The sequence below is a fragment of the Larus michahellis genome, chromosome 5, assembly GCF_964199755.1.
Source record: "Larus michahellis chromosome 5, bLarMic1.1, whole genome shotgun sequence".
NCBI classification, from domain to species: Eukaryota; Metazoa; Chordata; class Aves; order Charadriiformes; family Laridae; genus Larus; species Larus michahellis.
In genome coordinates this window covers 76,658,964-76,680,127 of record NC_133900.1, presented here as the reverse complement: position 1 = coordinate 76,680,127, position 21,164 = coordinate 76,658,964, and the positions used below count along the sequence as shown (strand labels likewise).

The following is a 21,164-nucleotide window of genomic DNA, read 5'->3' as shown; positions in this document are numbered from 1 at the left end:
AGCTACAGCTTTTTACCTGGGCTAAAGCCGCTAAACAACTCTAACAACCTTTAGGGCTAGCATCTAACAAATTTACTAAAAAATTATCTTTGGTTGCAAATCAACGTGTTTTAGTGATCATGAATTAGAAATACTGTATATTTCCAGGAAATAACTTGAAGCGACAAATGGCAAGATTAACAACATTTTAAAATCTGATATGCTGGGGAAAAAAAAAAATGCCTGCTGATATGAATGATGGGCACTGATTCAGAAGTGTCCATTCAGGCCAAAGGCACTACCAGTGACTCACATTGCGGTTATAGGCAATGTGATTACAGTCCATTTAAGTCTGCCATAAAGCCACCAGAGAAATTGTCTTCTGTACTTGTCACTCTTGATATCCCCATCGGGTCCTGTAACTGCTCACCCCCAGTCCACTGCATCACAGCTGTTCACTGTTCATCTTGACCTCACATTTTAGACCTCACAAAAGCTGTCCCCGCCAAACTGATGTCTCTTTTCCATGACACAGCTTATGACGGTGCTGACGCTGTTTGTTGCCACACCTACAGTTAGCTCAATGTTGTTTTCTAAGCTTTTCTGAAAGGAAGCCGACACACCTTCTTTGGTTGGTTTGGGTTTGTTTTTTTATAGCTAATAAAGCCTAACATTAAAATGTGATAATAACCTGTCCCCATCATTGATACCTTAACTTACCTGGCAGTTCTGCATACATTGCATACCCAATCCAATTCCTCCTCCAGCCTTTCTTACCTTTATCACATCTGCACATTCTTTGATTCTGTTTATGTGTGTGCCATATAAATTCCATTTTACTGTTCATTCAATCTATAACTTACTTTAGGAAAAATGCACTGAGAGAGGAGTTCTGAGAAGTCTGAAAGAAAAGCATAGTATGAAAGATTTTTACATCTGTTGCAAAAAAATACCAAACAAACCAAAACAATTTTCCAAGTCCAAAACCAATTACAGCCAATATGAAAACACTTCTGTTATTTGTCTTTAAAAAGTTATATAGAAAGTAAGAAATCGGTATGTTACAGGACAACATACATTTGAGCCTGAGTCATAACTATATGGAGTCAATGGCAGAACTCTGCTTCAGTTCTGCAGAAGAAAGACTTGTCATTTCATCATTTCAGTCTCATCTTCAGCCACACAGTTTTTGTCATCACTCCTTCAGAATTTTTTAGTAATTTCCCAGTGGAATTTTGTGGGCATGTATTCTAGGATGATTATTCCAAAACGTAATCTTTGGAATATTTTATTAACTCTATCTCCTCCCTTCTCTCATAGTCCTTTTTTTTTTTTTTTTAACAGTAATTGGTTTCATAATTAGCCACTTAAATGGGAACTGTATGTTTCAGTGGCATAATTAAGCCACTTAAATGGGAACTGTATGTTTATCTCCAGAGTGCTTAACTTGTTTCTTTCCAGGCCTTCTGGATACTCATATAATCTACCTTAAGATTTTATAATATTTCCCTAATATTCTTATTATTTTTAACAGTGGTATCTTTTGTTGTTTTTTTTGTTTTTTTCTTTCAGGCTATGCCAGTTATTTCAGAGAAGGAGAAGGCTGGTGAGTAAATATTTACATGTTTTCTCATTTCCTTGTATTTGTTTTGTGGAACACAGTGTTACTTAACTAGGTGACAAAAGATGGGTTTCAGCTGTGGGGTTTCAAGTGCGCAGGGTCACAGACCTGACAAATGCCTATGTAAAGGTTATTCATTGTTTCCTGAATAGGATATTTTCTCTTTCTGAAAAGAAGTCCAGCTTTCTGTGTGATACTGATAAAGATTTTTGAAACTATCCTACAAAGTACCCAGTTGGATCACGGCTGCCCCTTACGTGTCAGTCTTCCTCTAGGTACTTGCTTGTTACTTGGTGCTAAAATCTATTTTGATTTATTTGATGTCTTGATTAACAGACAAGGATGCCAATGGGTTTGTTGAAGTCAGTGGAATTTGATGGCTCAGTGTGAACTTTACCGTCTGTCTTTAAGTATGGCAGGAAATTTCAGTTAGCTGGAGTATTTCACTGGAGATAATAACTTTTTCTTTTGGCTAAGTACTTTCAGAATATTGAAAGGTTGGGGTTTTTTTAATTCTTTTCTGTTATAGGTATTCTCTGAACACTAGATGTACTTCGGTATTGGTATATGAAATCTATTAGTGATTGTCTGCTAGACGCTGTCAAATGGGTGTATTGTCGTGATAAGCACTAGGGGACACTCCACTCCTGGCAGTATAGATCTCTAGAATCTGTTGGTTTCTTCGTAATTTATTTTAATTGGTATTTTGCTACTGTACTTCAAATATAGGTTGAAAAATACCTCAAAATATCCAAATGCCACCTGGCCTTCTGATTTATGTCTGATTTTCTGTTGGTGATATTTCCTTGCGTTATCCTGGTTTGGATTATTTCTTTCCTTTTGCTTATTAAGGAAGAGGAATAGGTTAAAAATAGTTTTTGAGAGAAATGCCACAGCGTGAATCAGTACTGTAGAAGTTATGGAGCTGTCTGGTCAGGAAGTTGCTATCTTAGCTCTTGAAGTTCACAAATAATTCCAAAACTGTGTCCCATAGTTTATAAGCATTTTCTTTATAGGTTTCACAGGTGGTATTATTTGGTATTCCTTTTTCGGAGGCAGCTCGTATTTGTCCACATCCTTTAAATTATGTCCAAACGTGCAAACTGATCATAACTGGCATATTTGCAGCTAATTTCAAATTCCTTGTCAAGCAGTCATGCAACATTATAGGGTTTTGTACGTCTTTAGCAATTGTGTACCATACAGGACTAAAAGCTATCTGAAAGTCATTAAAAAATCCTCAGGGCATAGAGATATAATGACCCCAGTTCTATACTAGAGGAATAGAGCTGCAAGAAGTGTTTGCCATAGGTAACAGCTTGTAAAATGAGAAATAAAGCTCCCTGTTTACTTCTTCATTGTCAGAACTACCTATCACATCAGTGTTGATGATGGTGTGAAATAAATGTATTTTTGACATACACTTTATAACCTGTACATGTGGATATGAATCTGTCTCTGTCTTCCTCCTTCCTGCCCAGACTTCAGTGTTATGGTTTGTGTGGACAGCATTATATTTGATATTACAAATATTAGGTGAAACTTCATGCCATGTGGAGTCACTTTGCTGACGCTTCCATGTAGGTGAGCACAAGCTAGGCTATGATTGGAAATGTGGTTGCCTTTTAATCAGTTTTGGCTTTTATTTAACTCTTTGCGGCTCAGGAGCTCACAAGCTTATGATGGTTTTTTGGAAATAATTAAGCATGTGTTGGGGAGATGATTATTTAAATCAGGCCTATTGTCTGAAGTCACTTAGTTCTAGAGGTAGTTAAGTTTTCAAATGCCATTGGATCTTGGTTCAGACATTCAGGTCTCGTGTTTTGCAATTTAATTAGCATTTGTTTGATCATTGCTGCTTACAGTTGACCAGATAAATGACATTGTATAAGACTCATGAATGACAAAGCCATAAGTAAGTTGTGAAAGCCTTCAAAAAAAATTAGCATATTTGCATTTCTGCTTTAAGAGAACAAACCAAATACTAATTTTGATATTTGAACCAACGATTAAACTCTTTCTAATTTATATTATTACAAACTAAAATACATTACGAAACATTACAGAACAAAAAGAAGCAGCTGTTTATTTTACTGATAACACAATAGGAAAAGAGATTCGATAGCACTGTATTAAAATTGGATTAAAATGCACTCAAAATATCTATTCAAACATCTTTTCTTCTTTTGAGAATTTAAAATAATAATTTCTTGTAGCTCCCTCTTTCCTACTTCATACTATTTAGTTTCATTCATGACTGGAATGAGAAACACAAAAAAGCAGTAAGGTTGTTATTTCAATATTTCTGGTTCAGAAATTCTATATACACAGATAAAAAACTGTTTTTACAAGACTTTCTATTCTGTAGACTCCAGATACTTTGATACTTTCAAGTGCTTTTCCTATAGGCAACCAAACTTTCAGATCCTTAAATGGACCGAGCTGCTTAAGCAGCTTAGAAATTCACACATTACTGATTATGATTATAGCAGTTATTAATCCTTGAAATTAAATATTTTCTCAATTTTATATAGTTTACAACATGCAGCAAATTTTGACTACATCAAATACAAACGTTCAGATGGTGTACTAAAAAAGAAAACAAAACCAAAAAAAACCCCCGCTACTTTTAGGTTTAGATCAAAGCCAAACATAATCTGGAAACATTGCTACTTTTGTCAATTAATAACTCAAGAGTTGCATAACCATTTTTTACAGTGGAAAGTGCAGTAAAACCTGTGATTGCAGAGTCCTTGTGGCAAAAATCTATAAATGATCAGTGTGCTGAGCAGAACATCCTTCATGCCTAACTGTGTACGCTATTGCTTCAAGTTGTGTGAATTAGGGCATTGCAAATGGTGTGTTGTAGCATCAGCTGTTTCTGAGAAATGCGTTTTTTTAGAGGTCTCAATATTTCTGGCAATGGTGAAAAAAAGAAGTCTTTAAAAAGAACTTTTTTAAGGTAGAAGTTAAGATCAAGCAACATGCACGGTCAGGGAAAATGATGGCTTGAGCCAAGAGATGACTCAGGACTGGGACTATCGGCACCTAAATCAGGAAAGCAGGCCAGCAAAAGACTTCTTCAGATGCATCTGTCTTTCTTTTGAGTAATTTAGTTATTACCAAGCCTTTACTTACCTTGCTGACTACTGTGATTTTTATCCTCAAACTCTGTCTACGAACTATGAAGAAATTTGAGGGATGGAGGGTTCATCTTGCTTGACAATAATGAAGGTGTCTGTCAGATTTAGTAGTGTTGGCTTTGCTTATAGTCTAAAAATGATCAACATATGAACCCTTCTATAGTTCATCTGTCTATATGTCAGCATTTGGTTTAGTGATGTCAATCACACATGGTACTTGATGAATGGTATTGGTTAACTCTCCACTAACTGTAGAGTCAAGATGTCTCCTAACATAGATACCAACATTCAGTGTTATGAGTCCACCGTGAGGTTCCTAATTCAGGGCTAACTTCAGTTCCCGGAGCAAACAAGATCAAAATCAAGATCAACATGACACCTTCCAAACAAAGGTGAAAGTCAATATTAGGAGTATTGCCTAAGTCTCTTTGTGGACCTACTTCATGATTTCCCAATTTAACCTCAAATATTTGTAGGTAATAGTGAACTCTGTTTGTCACTTAGAAACATTGCTACAACAGAGCCAGCGGGAGAGGCAGAGTGAATATCCACATCTGGTCAGGGACCAGCACAGCTTATTTCTCTTGAAGTGCTGAAACTATGTGCTATCACATAAACAGGGCAGAAGGTTTAGTCTAGCCCCAAATAAATATTAGCACCATTGGTCTGTGATGTTCAGCATTATAATAAATAAATTTTTCCCTGTGGTATTTTGCTTGAACACACACTTAGAAAAGTTGCTGCTCTAAAAATAAAATAAGGTTTAAGTCATTGAGTACTACATTTTAATTATTAAGTAGAAACTTCAATCAATTAAAAGATACAGAACACGTGATGATATAAAAAAGCAAGTGACATTACTCATCCGTGGCAGTAAAATTTCTCTAGTAGAATAGCAAGTGAACATACTTTTAAGAGTTTTCATGATTCTACCAAAAAATATTCCCTCTTGCTTTAAAAACATACTATGGAAAAAGTGCATAACCTCTTTGGGTAAATCTCAGTACTCTCTCTAATAGATTAGAGAGATCTACTTTAGCACAAATAAAAGTGCCAGTCTTTGACATGGAGTAGAACAGATTTGATAGCCCACTTCTCATCTAGGTTTTGGTGATGAGCAAGCAAGAGGATAAAGTATTAAGTGCAGTCAAAGACAGCAGCCTCATTGGATCTCTGGCCAACGTAAAGTGTTGGAAAGCTCCCCAGTGTTAGCATTACACTATGGGCCTAGTGGTGAAAAAGTCTCCCTTTTTTTTTTTTTTTTTTTTTTTTTTTTCCCCTCTAGATTTCCAGTAAAGATAGTACAGGCTCAATGTCCTTTGGTGTTAATTCCTCTGGTTGCCTTTGATTCGCAAGGAAGACAAATACGCAGACGATTAAAGGGACCTTAGCGGCAGGGTATTTCCTCTCACAGACTCCAATCGTCGGTGTCAGGCAGCAGAGGACACTTGGTGCTCGGCCCCATGGTGAGATGAGCTGCAGAACAGGAGGCGATGGAGTGATGACAAGGCGGGTCAGGACCGTCTGTGAGAATTCGCAGCGGGAGGACCTTGAAAACCCAGTAGCAACAGGTTCACTGTCATTAAACACGGCACATAAAAGACCAACTGCTTGGCATACTAGGTAAAGGTCTTTTAATTTCATTTAATTTAACTGCAGCTCTAATCAAAAGGGGAAAAAAATAATCTCCACTAGATCTTACAAACATGTTCTAGATCCAGAGAAATCAGTTCTTTCTATGAGCAGCACCCACTGGATGCTCTGTTTTCATAAAGTCTTTAAAGGTTCATCCGTACATAACTTATTTTGAACCTAGAGAGAACACTAAAAAACCGAATCTGACTGGCTACAGGAAATCAGCTTCCACGTAAACTGGAGAGAAGTACAAGTTAATGGGCATAGTTACTCATTTTCTGGCTGCTTTACAATATCTCTACCCAGTGTTCCAGAATAAATTGGCCAAAATGAATTATTAATTTTTCTTTTTTTGTAAGTATTGTACCTGGTTTTAGTAGACCAATCTTATTAGTGTTTTTGTGAGACCTTAGTATGAAGTACCAGTTCCTGGCTAAGTAGTCTTTCTTTTACTACTGGTGTTGCAACAGTTATAAAATTTGTTTTAGCTGAGTGTTGGCTCTCTAAATAAAAATGTCAGGTGAGCATGCACACTTCAATCGGTCATACTACAAAAAACAGTTACAGAGACTCTGCCAGAATATTCCTGGGTATCTGCCAAACACTAGTAGATGCTAATAGATATATTTTTCTTCCATTTACTTAATTACTAGAAAAGAGGCTTGTGATGCCAATAGATACCGAAAGCTGACATTTCATGCAAAGATTCCTGATGATGTTTAGTTGTTGGGTTTTCTTTTTTTTTTTTTCCTAAATGCAGTAAAATAGCTGATGTCATGATTTGGGGTATTTGATTTTTATTGGCTTATTAACTGCACACTACCGTCGTTGTTCTGATTAGATTACTTCACTTTCAAAAGTCACACCATATTCACTGTATGCATTGGATATAAACACATAAGCTTTAAAATACACGTGGCACTGTGCGAAGCCAGACTCATTAATCTCAAGGTGCCGTGACCATTTTCCTTAGGTTTTGGGGGAAACAGTAGATCCTGGGACTGCAGCTTTCCTCTGAAAGTGCACTGAAAACCATGTTAAATGCACTGGAAGCAGGATGGTCCCTAAAACTCCTCATAATTACCTGTTGTATATTACTTTCTCAAGTCTTAAAAAGCAGAGGGTAGGGGCAGATAGTGTGAATGTGCTCTGAGGGGGGAGCCAGCAGTCCAGAAGGGTGGTGTATACCATGGAAGGAGGACACAAACGTTTAGGTCCTATGCCTGAACAGGAAAACAGGTGTTTTCTGGAAGGCTAAAACAAATTCAATGAAATCATTGCATAATAATAAAGTACATTTGAAGTACCTGAGAACAAACAGAACCTCTTACGCGTTGAATTCTTAAACGTTTAGCCGGCTTCTGTTTTCTTATTCTACCTGCATTAGTATGGGTCGTCAGTATGGACCTGTTTTCATACTTCTTTGGAAGAGGTTTTTAAATCAAAATATGCTGCTGTTGTCTTCAAAGGCTTTTAATTTTGTTCATTTCTTTAATATAGTCTCATTTATTTTTATCTTTAAAATACTTAGAGGAAAACAAGCTTAACTGAATTATTTTAGGCCAGTAACAAGGATAAGCCATTATTTTTACGTTGCATTGGTCCATATCATACACTATAATGCTTTTTTATCTATGATATTTTTCTAGAGTCTTTGATTGTGTTAACTGTGGAAACAACTTTAAATATTTCCTCAACAACTATTCAAATGTGGATATTCACTTTAGAGAAAACAAGCAGTGTCTCAGTGCCTTATATTCCCGTGGTCAGCAACTGGATTTTGATTTTTTTTTTTTTTTTTTTTTTTGGCTGTTTTGCTGTCTTTTCTTAAGTTCTGTAGTAGAATTACCTTATTATAATCAAGACATTTCCCTGCCAGGAATACAGATGTATGTAGCGCCAGCTGAGTGATTACTGCTGCCGGCCATCATGCTAAATCTTTCGGCTGTCCCTTTTCTGTCCAATCCAATGTGGTTTTAAGGCAATATATACTTTCTTTGTTAAGGCAAGTTATTTCTATCCCAGAAACTATGTGATTAGAAAAGAAACAAGCATTAGCACTGAAGTCGTTTAAACGTATTTTGACATTAATAATATAATATTCACCACAGATTGATAAGTTGTAAGAATGTCTCTCATAACAGACTTCATCACCTATTGGTGAAATACAGTTAAACAAAGGATCATAAAATCATAGAATGTGTTGGGTTGGAAAGGACCTTTAAAGGTCCTCTAGTCCAACCCCCTGCAGTAAGCAGGGACATCTTCAACTAGATCAGGTTGCTCAGAGCCTCATCAAGCCTGGCCTTGAATGTCTCCAGGGATGGGGCCTCCACCACCTCTCTGGGCAACCTGGGCCAGTGTCTCACCACCCTCATCGTAAAGAACTTCTTCCTAATGTCTAATCTAAACCTACCCTACTCTAGTTTAAAACCATTGCCATGGTTATCCATGAGGATAACTCAGGATAACCCTTTTGAAAGGGTCCTTTGGAGGTCCTTTCTCCAACCTCCTGCTCAAGCAGGACCCAGCCCTGAGGTCAGACAAAATTGGACTTTATCCAGTCTGGTCTTGAAAACCTCCAAGGATGGAGCCTGTGCAACCTCCTTAGGCTACCTGCTCCACTGCTGTACTGTCTCCATGGGGGAGATGGTTCTCCTTATATCCAGTATGATCCTTTCTGGTTTCAGTTTATGCCTGTTGTCTCTTGTCATCCTCACATACACAATGGGAAGAGCTCAACACCACCTTCTTGTTGCCCTCCCATGAGGTCCTGGGGAGCTGCTGGTAGGACCGCAAAAGCCATGTCCTCAGGCTGAACAAGGCTGCAGCGTCAGCTCACAGGCCAAGCCATCCAGACCCTGACCACTTGGTGGCCCTCCCCTGGACTTGTTTCCTGTTATCGATGTCTTTCTTGTACTGGGAGGATCCTGAAACTGGAGTCAGGATTGCAGATGCGGTCTAACAAGTACTGAATAGAGGGGGATAATCCCTCCCCCCCATCTACAGGCCATGCTTTTATTGATACATCCCAGGATGCTGCCAGCTCTCTTTGCTGCCAGGGCACACCGCTGGCTCACGCTCAGCTTGCTGTCTGCCAAGACCCCAGGGCCTTTTCCATAGAGCTGCTCTCCAGCCGGTTTTTTATCATTTATTTATCCACCCTTCCAGACTGCAAAATCCCAACTTGCAAACAAAAATATTGTGGGAAACAGTGTTTCATGGTTGAGCTCTTCATTGCCAAAGCTGAAAATACAGCAGAAGGTTTATGAATTTGTTACTTTCAGCAAATTCAATTTAGTATTACATTTGAACTAATTATAATGTACTCACATTTTAGAACACCACAATACAGACTGTAAACTGGTACTCTGTATATTCTAGTTTATATCATATATTTAATCTTAATCAAGTTGCTTTTCAGTTTGAACTTAGTTATCAGTTACAAGGTGGTTCGGTAGCACTTATATTTCCCAACCCAAATTGTGATCTGTTATGGTACTGGAGACCAGAAACATTCTAAAAGGGGTAGTCCCTGACCAAAAATAGCTTTTAAATCAAAGTGAACATGAACAAGTTGTTCTTTCTTGCCTTATTTGGGTGTAACAAGAATAACAGAGAATGGTGATAACCAGTTAATCAAGTTATTTCTAGCTTAATTTTGTTCAGACCGAGTTCACGGCAAAGACTTGTGTTGATTCAGATGAAATATAAACTAGATTGCTTGGTCCTAATTGATACTGACATGTAATCATTAAGCCATGGTTTCCAAAGTAGTGATGTGACTGTTGATTTGGAAATCAGGTGATGGGCTTTCTTTTTCAGTGTCCAGAAATAGAGTCAGCTTCTGGAAAGCCGAGGTGGCCAGAGCCAAATTTTAAAATTAAATGTTGGCTACATTATCATAGCTATTTATGTACCTGAAGATGAAAAACATTGTCTCTGTTGCGACACCTGCTAATTGTACACCGATTCCCAATAGAGGTTACCTTTGGGCAGTAAAATCTGCACATGGCACAGAATTACGAAGGTACCTAGTCATTTCTGAAAAATTTAATAAGCTCTTCTTTATTTCTTTGGGTTCCTAGACAACATTCAAAACATCTGTAAGATCATATTATATTCCTGTGTTCACATTCGAAAATAGGACTTGGACTGCGAAGTTGTTTCAGAGTTGTTGAAGATGAACCAAAGAGTTCAACAATTTTAAATCATCTCTAAGTGCTCTAAGCTTTTCATATTAAAGTGTGGCAAGATAACTTTTCTCTTTTTGCATCTGTTAAAACAGAAGGGTAAGAAACGGTTTCAGTCACAGAGCACCTGGGACGTGGGCTTTACTCCAGAAAGCCAGCACAGGGGATTGTTTTTTATATATTTTGGGTACTTACATGCACACTTTAAACTCCTGTCTTATTAGAATAAGAAGCTCCTTTCCACAAATTCTTAGGGAAAAGAAAGAGCTCTTTGATGTTTGATGAGAAGTCATGCTTATTCACATTCCTCTAAGGACATGCTGAAAACTCAGGTGAGATACCCAAAAGCACACCCTGGATTAGGCACACCTGGAGGCAAAGTGTCTTCCTCATGTGGAACCGTCCTCGGCAGCACAATGATAGGGCTGTATGTAACCGCAACGTCACAGGTTGCTCAGACTGTTGGGTTTTTTCCTCTTGTTATAGAGTTGTTGACTAGTGCTCTGAATGCCTTCTGGTACAGCAAGTGATACTTGAGAGAATTGGTGTTTCTGCTTTTAGTATGTTCAGCCTGAGCGACTAGATCTTTTATTGTCTATAAACTCAAAGATACTAACCATATCTGACGAAAGGTGTTTTTCATTATCTTGAAGATTTTTAAATACCTTGTGGTATCTAGTCATCAAGTTCAGCCATTGTTGCAAATCGCCTCTCCAAATACTCTCGTAAAATTAGATTGCTTTTGCACGTATTGGGAAGTGGCAATCAAATCAAATGCTGATTCTCTAGCATATAGTGGATGCCATTCGTCTTTAAAATGCACCAGTGTACAATTATTATATGCAAAGTCAGTCAGTTGCCTCATGCGATTGCTTTATTACTGATTTCAATCTACCTTTGTGTTGATTTTGGCTATTAGTGACATTTTCGGAAAGAATCAGATGACTGCATGACATTGTTGCTCAATTCGTAAGTATTACAAATAAAGAAAGAACTGAAAATGAAGTTTATTGATAGACACAACTGCCAAATGCCTATAAACTATAAATCTGCCAGGAGTTATTCCTGCAGGTAATTATTCCAGTCACGTGAGTTTGGACTAAGTTTAGAAGCTTAGAAGTTTGCTAAATCCAAGTCTAAAATGGTTTCCCTGAAAGTTCCTGTGAGTGAATAGCCTCTTTAGTACAATTGGTAGGTATTAATTTAAAGCCCAATCTACAGTGGATTCAATGCCACCTGCTGCTGTACTTTGGCCTAAAAGAAGAGATATTTGGTAAGTAACTTCAGAGTGACAGCCAGGTACGTCACATGTCAGTAGCTGCCTATAAGCGGAAGTGAAAGGCAAAGAGAAAGTAACCAGGGATTTTAATACGTTCCAAAACACAGGCTTGAAATTAGAGAAGGGCAATCTAAATAGCTGTTAAAAGGCAAGGAAGAAAATTAATAAAACGAGCCACTGCTTCCTCCCAGGCAGGCTGTCTAATTTACAGTGTCATTCTGGAATCAAGGTTTCTCCATTTTGCAGGGAAGAAAAGGAAAGACTGAGACTTTTGCAAGAATTTGTTATCTGTCAATTGACTTACACAGAGCGCTGTTTACAGAACAAAGCCCATGCCTCCACTAGAAAGATTTTGCTCTTGTAGTTACCATGGGAGGCTCTCAAAGCAGGGATGAAACTCCAAAATGTCTGGAGAGTGCCAAGTACGTATTTTCGTGGTGTAGCTCTTGCGGACTCTCGGAGTGGAGTAACATTTTTTGTGTCAGCACAAGTGCGTCTTTGGCAGGGATCTATTTCATGTTCATAACCGATATACCTGCTCTGGCAAAATTTTAAAGTGCATATCAGGTTAATAAATTTCATCAGGTATAATTTCATCATTGTCAGGGCATTTGTGGCTGGAAAATGATTTCAAAGTTGAAAGATATTCATGGAAATAATCTCTAGTTTTCCTAAAATTTCTTTCGTTCTTTTTAGAGGAAGATCTCAGACTAGCATTTATCAGAAAAATGCCTTTTAGCAGCCGTTCAATTAGCTATTAGCAGGATCAGACAATACAAATACGGTGTTTCTGGCACACAAGTTAGAGTAGGATTCACTGCTCGCTTGGAAGCAGTACTGGCTTTTTCAGTCAGGGATTTAATACCTGCCATTCCTTCCAACAGTAAAAGTTTTTGCACCCTTATCTCTTTTTTTTTTTTTTTTTTGTCTCCCAGTACAATAGTTGTCCATGTTTGATTACTCTGTGTTGATAACCATTTGACGCTTATGTGTAATTACTTGTCTGTTCCTGTAAAAGAATGAGAGGACATCAAATAAAGGTGGCAGAGGGAGGCATGTCTCCACACAATCTAGAACTGAACTATGAGGCTCCTTCTCTCAGTATATTGCAGATGCTAAAGTTTTATACAGGTTTAGAAAAATTCTAGACAAACTAATGACAGAGAAATTGACTCGTACAAGCCTTCCCTCAATGAAATTAATGGAAGTCCCATCACTGATTTTCGTAAGATTTACCCAAATAGTAACCCAATGTACCAATTTGAAACTTGCCTAAGATGTCAAATTGGTGTTGCAATATTTCCAGTGGATAAGTCACTACCCAAATACTGAATTAGTTTTTAATGTGTCAGAGATGGTATTTTGTAGTAAAAATGCCCTACTATGTACACTGAATACAATTTTATCACGAGTGCTTCTTATGTTTTGTAAGAGACATGTATTTCCTCCAGGAAACAGTATGAACTACCCATCATCAAATTAAGAATACCATATAGCTTACAACAGCAAAAGTCCTTTTGCAACAGCAAAAGTCCTCCACGTGTCAGGGAACTTTCTGGCAAAAATTAGAGGGATCTTAAAATTTGCAGAAGTCAATCAATGATCAGAATACAGAAAGCCAAGGCAATTCTTCAGCTGAATAAAGAGCAAAGAAAAAAAAAAAAGTATGAGCGTATCTCATAAGAATATAAAGACACAAACTTGACCAAGGACCCTACTAAAAACTGTAACGATATAAATACACATATGTTTCAGTTGTAACCAAAACTTAGCATCAGTTTGTTTTTAATGAGGCCTTGGACACTGAAAAACTAATCAAGAAAGATTCCAACCTAAGGAGTTGCTACAAATATTAACTTTTGCAGTACTTTTCAAAGGCATTTCCAACAAGGCAATGTATGCCACATTAGACAAACTAAGAGGAATAAGAAACAGACATCTTTTCATAAAGCAAATTTAGATAAAAATCTTCAGCAAAGTAAATTGCAGTTAGTTATATTAAAAGACTGAGAGATAAGAAATGAGCCATACTTTTTTTTTTTTTTCCCCTCCCCAGAATAATCATTATAGCTTAAGTAAGTTAAGCTAACTCTACTGATCCATAGAAAGAATTCCACATCTGGAAAATCTTTGCTACATCTGTGTCGGGGTTTCATGCTTTTTGGTGCTTTGTTCACCAGTTCCCATGACTCTAATTTAAGCCCCTCTCTTATTTTCTTAAGTGCATTCCAGTTCAACTAAAGATGTAGTGATCATCTCATTTCCTGAGATCTGTTATTTAAGCTTCCTTACCTGTTTTCCTTAAATAAAGCAAAATACACCCTTAAAAATCAAGCAACAACAACAACAAAAAAAAAGACAAAGTGTCTTTGTAGTATTCTGCAGTATGGACAATCATTTTAATAGACTGAAGTGAGATGGAGAATTTTAATTGTCAAAGATAACAGACAAGTAAATGTGGTGGTGTTGTAGAGTTCCAGCTGCGTTTAGCAAGCACAAAGCTACCCGGTGAGACACACCCCAGCAGCAAAACTCCCTGTCTGCCACGTTCCATGCAGTGGCAGCACTGCTTAAAACCTGAATTGTACTGGCCAAACCCATACAGCGCAGACAACCGGAAGAGCTGGCTCCTATAGTCCCTTACGGTTGTTTCCTATATGTTTGCTTACAAGTGCTCTTTCCTTCTCCATTTAGAAATCTAGGAGATAGATTTAGAAATCCAGTCATGACCAAAAAAAAAAAGTACCAATACCAAAGTACCTCCCAAAACCGGGAATTTCCACTCTTGAAAGAGCTCTGGGCTGAGTCACATAGGTTTCTTTCATTTGCACTGTCAGAGGGAGGTAATGGCTAAGTGAAAATCGTACTTGGAGTGCATGCATCCAGCAGCTGTCACCAAGGGCCCTCATTCAAGGGCTCAGTCCCAGAGCAGCATCTGTACAAGTAAACTAGGCAGGACATGGGCTCAAGTACTGACATGCAGTTGTCCTTCTTGTTTAATTATCGTCATGCTTCCTGCTGTAGTTTTGGCCCATGCCATCTGTCACTTTTCTAGACAAGCCCCATGAACGCTTTGGGAGACAGCATGGGCCAGGGACTGTTTGAAACCAGCAGTAGTAGGAGATTTATGTTTATTCCCATTGTGAGGTCTTGATCAAAAAGATCAATCGGATGAATTCATTTCTGGCTTCCTTTTTCTAACACCAACTTTGGGTTTAGTCCTTGCTTAGACGATTCAAATATGAATTTATGAGCAAGTTGCTTTCTCAGTGGAAACACCTCTTGCTTCCCAGATAAGGTTTGGGAAGGGGGGAATACCTCTTGTAGCCCATGGAAAATATGCCGCAGTGAGAGTCTAGCATAAGGATTTGAACTACTGCTTTCACCTAACTCTTCCCTCTGCTTTCACTCCTGACAAACTATCTTCAAGGTTTTACTGAAGAGGAGATTATGGAAACTAATTCTTTTGGTTACAGGTAAATGGGCCTGGTGATTCTGCACTTCTGCCTTTTAATTTTTTTAGCTACCACCCAACAGCAATTAGTTCAGGAGGGGGAAAAAGGAAAAAAACAGTGAGCCACAAAATTAGCTGTCCTGCTGCTCTGTTCTGCATACCTGGGGAGTGGGACGCAAATGACTTTCAGCTGCCTTTATGCTTCCTTGAATTGCAGGGCCAGGTAATCCCTGGCATAACTGTAGAGAAGAGGTGTGGCAGTGCCCTGGCAGGCAGTAATGACTGCCCCAGCTTCTCCTCCATGGAGAGCAGCTCTCTGCACCAGAGGTTGCTGCCCCAGAGCTCCCCCTCCTCTGGGACAAGCCTTTGGAATGGGCAGTTATGCCAAGACACGCTCAGCGCTTGCTGCTCACGTATCAGTACCAATCGTGTTTTGGATAGCATGCAGAGTTGTTAGTAGGGTTAAGTGGAAGTCACTGTAGCCGTAATTATAGCCTGAATACCAAATTATTATCTGCATGAGTGCTCACTCTGTCAGCAACCTAACTACAAATGGATGAAACCAGACAAAATTTCACATCTGGGTGATAGAGGATAAAGAAGCTCAGGGGCAGGGCTCCACGTTAATTTGGGAGAAAACCAGCCCTGTTCAACATCCCAGCCCTATCGGCACTGAGCAAGCATTGCCCTTACACACATCCTCGCACAGCAGGAGTCAGGATTTGCTTTTATTCCTAATGGACCTTTGAACAGCAGATTTCGCCGATAAGGAGCAGCAGATTTCATCGATTTAGTCAAGTGACAGTCAAGGGAACTCAAAGGTATAATACTTTCCTGAGCCTGCAGCAATTAGACTCTTATCCATTAATAAAACAGTCCTTAAAGAAATAAGGTAAGTGTGCTATGCTCTGAGTAATTCTGGTTTATGCTGTAAATAGCTCAAACTTTGGGGTATGGTTTTATCATAGAACTAGGATATCCTCTTTCTTTATATACTCCTCCCTTAACAATTTTTAAAGTATTTCCGTTTTCAACATTCTAAGGAATTACATAGTCTGTAGCAAGAGATGTCCTGGTAATTGTGCTAAACAACCTGATTTGTTAAATATTGGTGTTTACTACTGAACCTCTAATTATTGGAGCAAACAACTGTTGTAAATCATAGTAGGAATTCAGGTGCAGTGTAATTTAATTCATGAGGTGTTAACGGCCTTCATGTTTCATCAACTAAAAGATGACGTTCCTTGAGCAAGAAAAGGCTAATTTATATTCACAGACACAAAAACATCCCTACATTTAAGTGGAAAACATGCATCAACCGACCCTACGTATCTGTAACTGAGGGATAAAACACACTTCCGATGAGCAGTTATCATCAAATCAAAATTTTACAAGCTGCCAAAATTTAAATTAAGGATTATTCTTAAAGAATATCAAATAGATTAAGGTAAGAAAACCAAAGAGGCATAATCATGCTCTCCAGTAATGTTATAAAATCAATATACCATTATGACTAAACCATTATTATATCTATAATACCTAATTACAGTTAACTGATTTTGAAGGTGCAATGCATTATTTTTTTTTTTTTTTCCTTTCCTTCATTGCCTGCGCTGGATCTCTTGAGAGAGACACTGCCTGACTTGCAGACTGAAGTCAGTAAATCACTTCACATCTAACCTTGAGAGGACACACACTACTCTGTAGCTTAGACTGCAGTGCTTCATGTTGAGAGCAGCGTAAACTCACGAAGAAGTGTACCAAACCTTACAGGTCACCGATTCATTTTTAATGACGCTCCGTTAAGTTTCCTGTGCACCCTTCTAATTTTTACTGAACATTATACAACTTTCTGGATTTAATACCTATATGAGTTCCATTAAAAATTGGGAATCCATTCCCAATTTCAACAGCATTTATGAGGGCTGAGCTGGATTCCACTCCACCGTGCCCTCCAACTCTGTGCTTCCCTCCAAGCCCTTCTGCCTTCACTGCCCTACGCCAAACGTCTCCTGAGTGTGTTTACTGGGCTTTCCCAAAGAAGAACTGTACAGCTTCAGGCCTCCAGGTCCAGAGTTGACCCCAACTAGCTTGCCAGACCTCTAGACATGAACTTATGACTTCATTCTAAGCGACAGTTTAATTCTTCTAAAGCACCTAAAGTTTTTAAGTAAACTAACCAGTTTTGCATAGTATGTGGGGTATTTTTTTAATAATATTCTTTTTTGCTTGATGACACAGCAAACACAAAAATAACAAATCCAGCATTCTTTTTCTTGCATCGGTTTCCTTGCTTTTGTGGTGTATACTTCTAGCTTAAGTCTGGTCATCTTGAATAGCTTAGGATCTTACTGTAGGTCACGTTATGTCACTTGAATGGGGGAGTCTTTCCAGCTCATTTTCTGGAGTGTTTCTCTATTCACTAGTGCAATTAACAGAAAGGGATGACTCGGTCTATGATAAACTGTCAAACTAAGTTCATCTCTACCATCTTCTGCTAAAGCTTTCTTGACACCTATTCAACAATTCATTTCCTTCACAGTTCCTCTTTGATAAGTTTCCATCCCTTCAAGCCTTTTCCTCACGAATAGAAATGTAGTTGCCCCAGTGCTGTTTGTCACCAATTATCTACACCACGAGAGCTGACCAAAAAGCAAAGTTGGAGTCTGAACCGGAGCCTGGAATGAAACTTCCTTATTTAGTAGCACCTACAAGGACTCACAAGCCATGTGCACATTCCTCTGTTTGCGTATATACCAGCCAACACTTATACTGTTTCTTGTAAAGCGTATGTCTTAGCTCAGAACGATTGTATCCCTTGTCTTCCCTTCTTATGTGCTTTTAAGGCATTATTTCATTGTTCTTCTAAAGTGTTCATTCAACATATAACCAGGTGACCATGATTAATTATCTCCTATTTCATAAGGAAAAGCTACCCAATTGCAGAACAAAGCAGACTTTCAATGGGAATTGAATACTTTCACCACGTTCTTACTGTGTCTATACTTCATTTTTCTTCCCTTGGCATTACAGCGGTCAGCAGTAGTACACTCAGCCACCTGTATGAAATCCACCTACCTGAAATGTTGAGAGAGGGATGTGAATTCCTAAAAGTCATAGGAATTTTTAGCTGTGGGTCTCACTGTGGATTTCTCTTCAAATGCATGCTGTCAATTTTTAAACGTGATTTATAGCCTGGCTTACAGTTCAGGCAATAATTCCTGGGTTTCATTATGCATGAATCTGCTATGCTTGCAAAATATATATATCCTTCTTCATGTATTCTGTGGGCCAGCTTGTGATTCACCTTTGCACAGAGAGAATGAAAGTTGTAATTGCCTGAAAGAGAGCTTTGTGTTGAAGGTGAGTCACAGTGCTGCTTCCCCAACTGTATTTCACTGCCTTCTAAGTTCAGGAATTCAAGCATTTGCTGTAAACTGGATCACTGAAATGGTTCACATGAAGTCTATCTATTTTTTAACCCATGTTGGCTTAGTGAGCTGGTTTTCAGCAAGCTGTGCAAACAGTTGCCCCAGTACGGAATGAGAGAACAGTTGGGTGCAATAAGGGGCACAGAGGAAAAAAAAAAAACTCTAAAGAAAGGAATGAGATATTTCCTGTAGCAGCTTTCTGCTGCTAGTGCCTTAGGACAGGCATAGAGAATTTGGCATAGAAAATGTACTTAAATACTAAGATGCAATCCTAACTGACCTAAAATTAGGACTTGAAGTGGCCACGTAGCCATTCAAAAGCTACTAAAACATTTTCTGGTATTTAACAGCAACTATGGACTCCCTTCAGAGATTTGAGACTGTTACAGGCTCTCCGTTTGCAGACTAAACATCCCCCCTTCTACCCTTGTGTTTGCTGTGCATGGCCATGAGGTACGTGTATCAGCTACGTAGCCATCCTCATCTGGACTCCCCTGTGACTTGCCTCAGTTCTGCCGCCTTTTGGCACTCTCCCACCTGTACAGTGACCATTGCTTCAGTCTCTTATCTGTTCCTGCTGGCCTGAATGTTCTGCGGATCCTTTATAATTTCCAAAATTATGTCACACATTCACAACGCGAACCATGTCTTTGCATAGACTGTTGATATATAACCATGCTCTAGTCCTTCCTCTTCTTGCGAAGGGCTACTGTTCTTTACAGAGGTCCCCACCATTAACATCTTTTATTTCCTGCCAGGAGAAAAAAGATCATGTAACCTCCGTGCAGAGAGCGCTCTGCTGGGAACTGTAAAAGCAGAGTGTGTTTACAGTAACACTAGACACCGTTTCAGAGCAAGTCAGCATTTTTTGCCCAACAGGAATCCAGCACGTTGGTTCTCAGGCAAGGAGGAGCAGAAGGGACCTAAGGTCAGCGTGTGCTTGCTGCTAATGCAACGGATTTCGTGAACATACATGATTCCAGCTGCCTTCCTACACGCACTTCTCTGAGGGCAGCCTTTTTACTGAAATCCACACAGAGTTCAGTTCTTTGTTTCAAGTTTTAGCTTCACACTTACCTTACTTTTTTTGAACTTCCTTGCTGGATAGGTGTTAGGAGTTAACCGCCAGTCTCCCATTATTTTTCCAAGAGAGTTCCTTTACGAGATGATTGTCACTGATAAACTAAATATAGTGATTTCAAATGTTTGCATGACCCTCTTTGCGTTCCATGCATTCATTCTTGTCTTTACACACCATGCACAACAACATGAAAGTCATAAGGAGAAAAAGTCCCTTTTTACATAAAATGGTGCAGAAACATCTAACCTTCTCCAGAATAAGAAATTCTGAAACAGGCGTGAAGTTAGATGTGACAAGTGAGCAGGGCATTTAAGGAACAACTTTAAGAAATTACAATATCCAGAAAACTGGAGATAACCTAGACTTCCTTGGTAAAATGGAAAAGATTTCATTTGGGATATATTTAAGTTTACTTTGTATTGCCTCTTACAGAGAAAACAATATAACTGCTGAGGATCAAAACCTACAGAGGGTTTGGGAGAGGTATATGTTTAATGTTTCCTAGGTAGGTATGAGAACTACATATAGACCACGTTTCGGAGGGTGATCAGTAGTACTTTACTGATATATTGTAGCAAGGGCACGTGTATAGATGCATATAAAGATCTTAATTTGAAATTAGTCAAAACAATTCTTCTGTAGTCTCCTCACCTCCAAGGCATGGTAAGCTTTAAAAAGGACTTGATTTCCCTAGGCAAAGACTAATAAAAGATCTTTAATCTTGCAAGTCCAAAACCCGGGATCTAAGTAATGTATCTTTGATCTAAATTAATTTTCAATATCTGTCAAGAACATATCTGAGAGATTTTTTTGAAAGTTTATTCAAAATTCTACATCATTCTTAATCCTAGCTGACAGAATTTATTGTTTAGTAATTTGATTTTCCAGATGCTGAACACTTAAAGTTTTTATGTAGGGGAGGAGGTTTTCAACGTCAAATAACTAGGTTATTATGGTTGAAATGAGGTCAATTAGGTAACTGAATCTAATCCTATTAATTGAAACTCAGAGCTGTCATGACTTTGTAGGGACAGAATCTTTCAAGGCTTTTTTAATACTGAAAGACTTACATTAAAACTTGTTTTTTAATTGCCCCTTTGGACTTCCTCATGTATTTTCATATACGATATAGATTTAAGTTTTGACCTTTTGAGATATATTTCTGTTTTATTTCTGACTTTTATGACTGGTTAGCCAAGCTTAAATTTGTTATCAGTAGTCTGACAGCTACTCATTCCACAACCAACTCCAAATTTCAAACTGTCAGTCTAGAATCACTCTTTTAAGAATACAACAATAGTAGAAGAGTATACATGCTTGTCGTTCAAGAGTACTACTATTTGTCCTA

The 21,164-nt window shown here is 38.4% G+C and overlaps 1 protein-coding gene across 2 annotated transcripts in view; it reads left to right on the top strand.

The window, feature by feature from the left end:
• Window positions 1–21,164, top strand: part of DLC1 (DLC1 Rho GTPase activating protein) — a 287,733-nt gene that overhangs the window by 147,019 nt on the left and 119,550 nt on the right. For both annotated transcript variants that reach the window (XM_074588142.1, XM_074588141.1), the window contains exon 5: window positions 1,552–1,585. In XM_074588142.1, coding sequence (XP_074444243.1) covers window positions 1,552–1,585 — 34 coding nt within the window. The remainder of the gene's footprint in view (window positions 1–1,551; window positions 1,586–21,164) is intronic.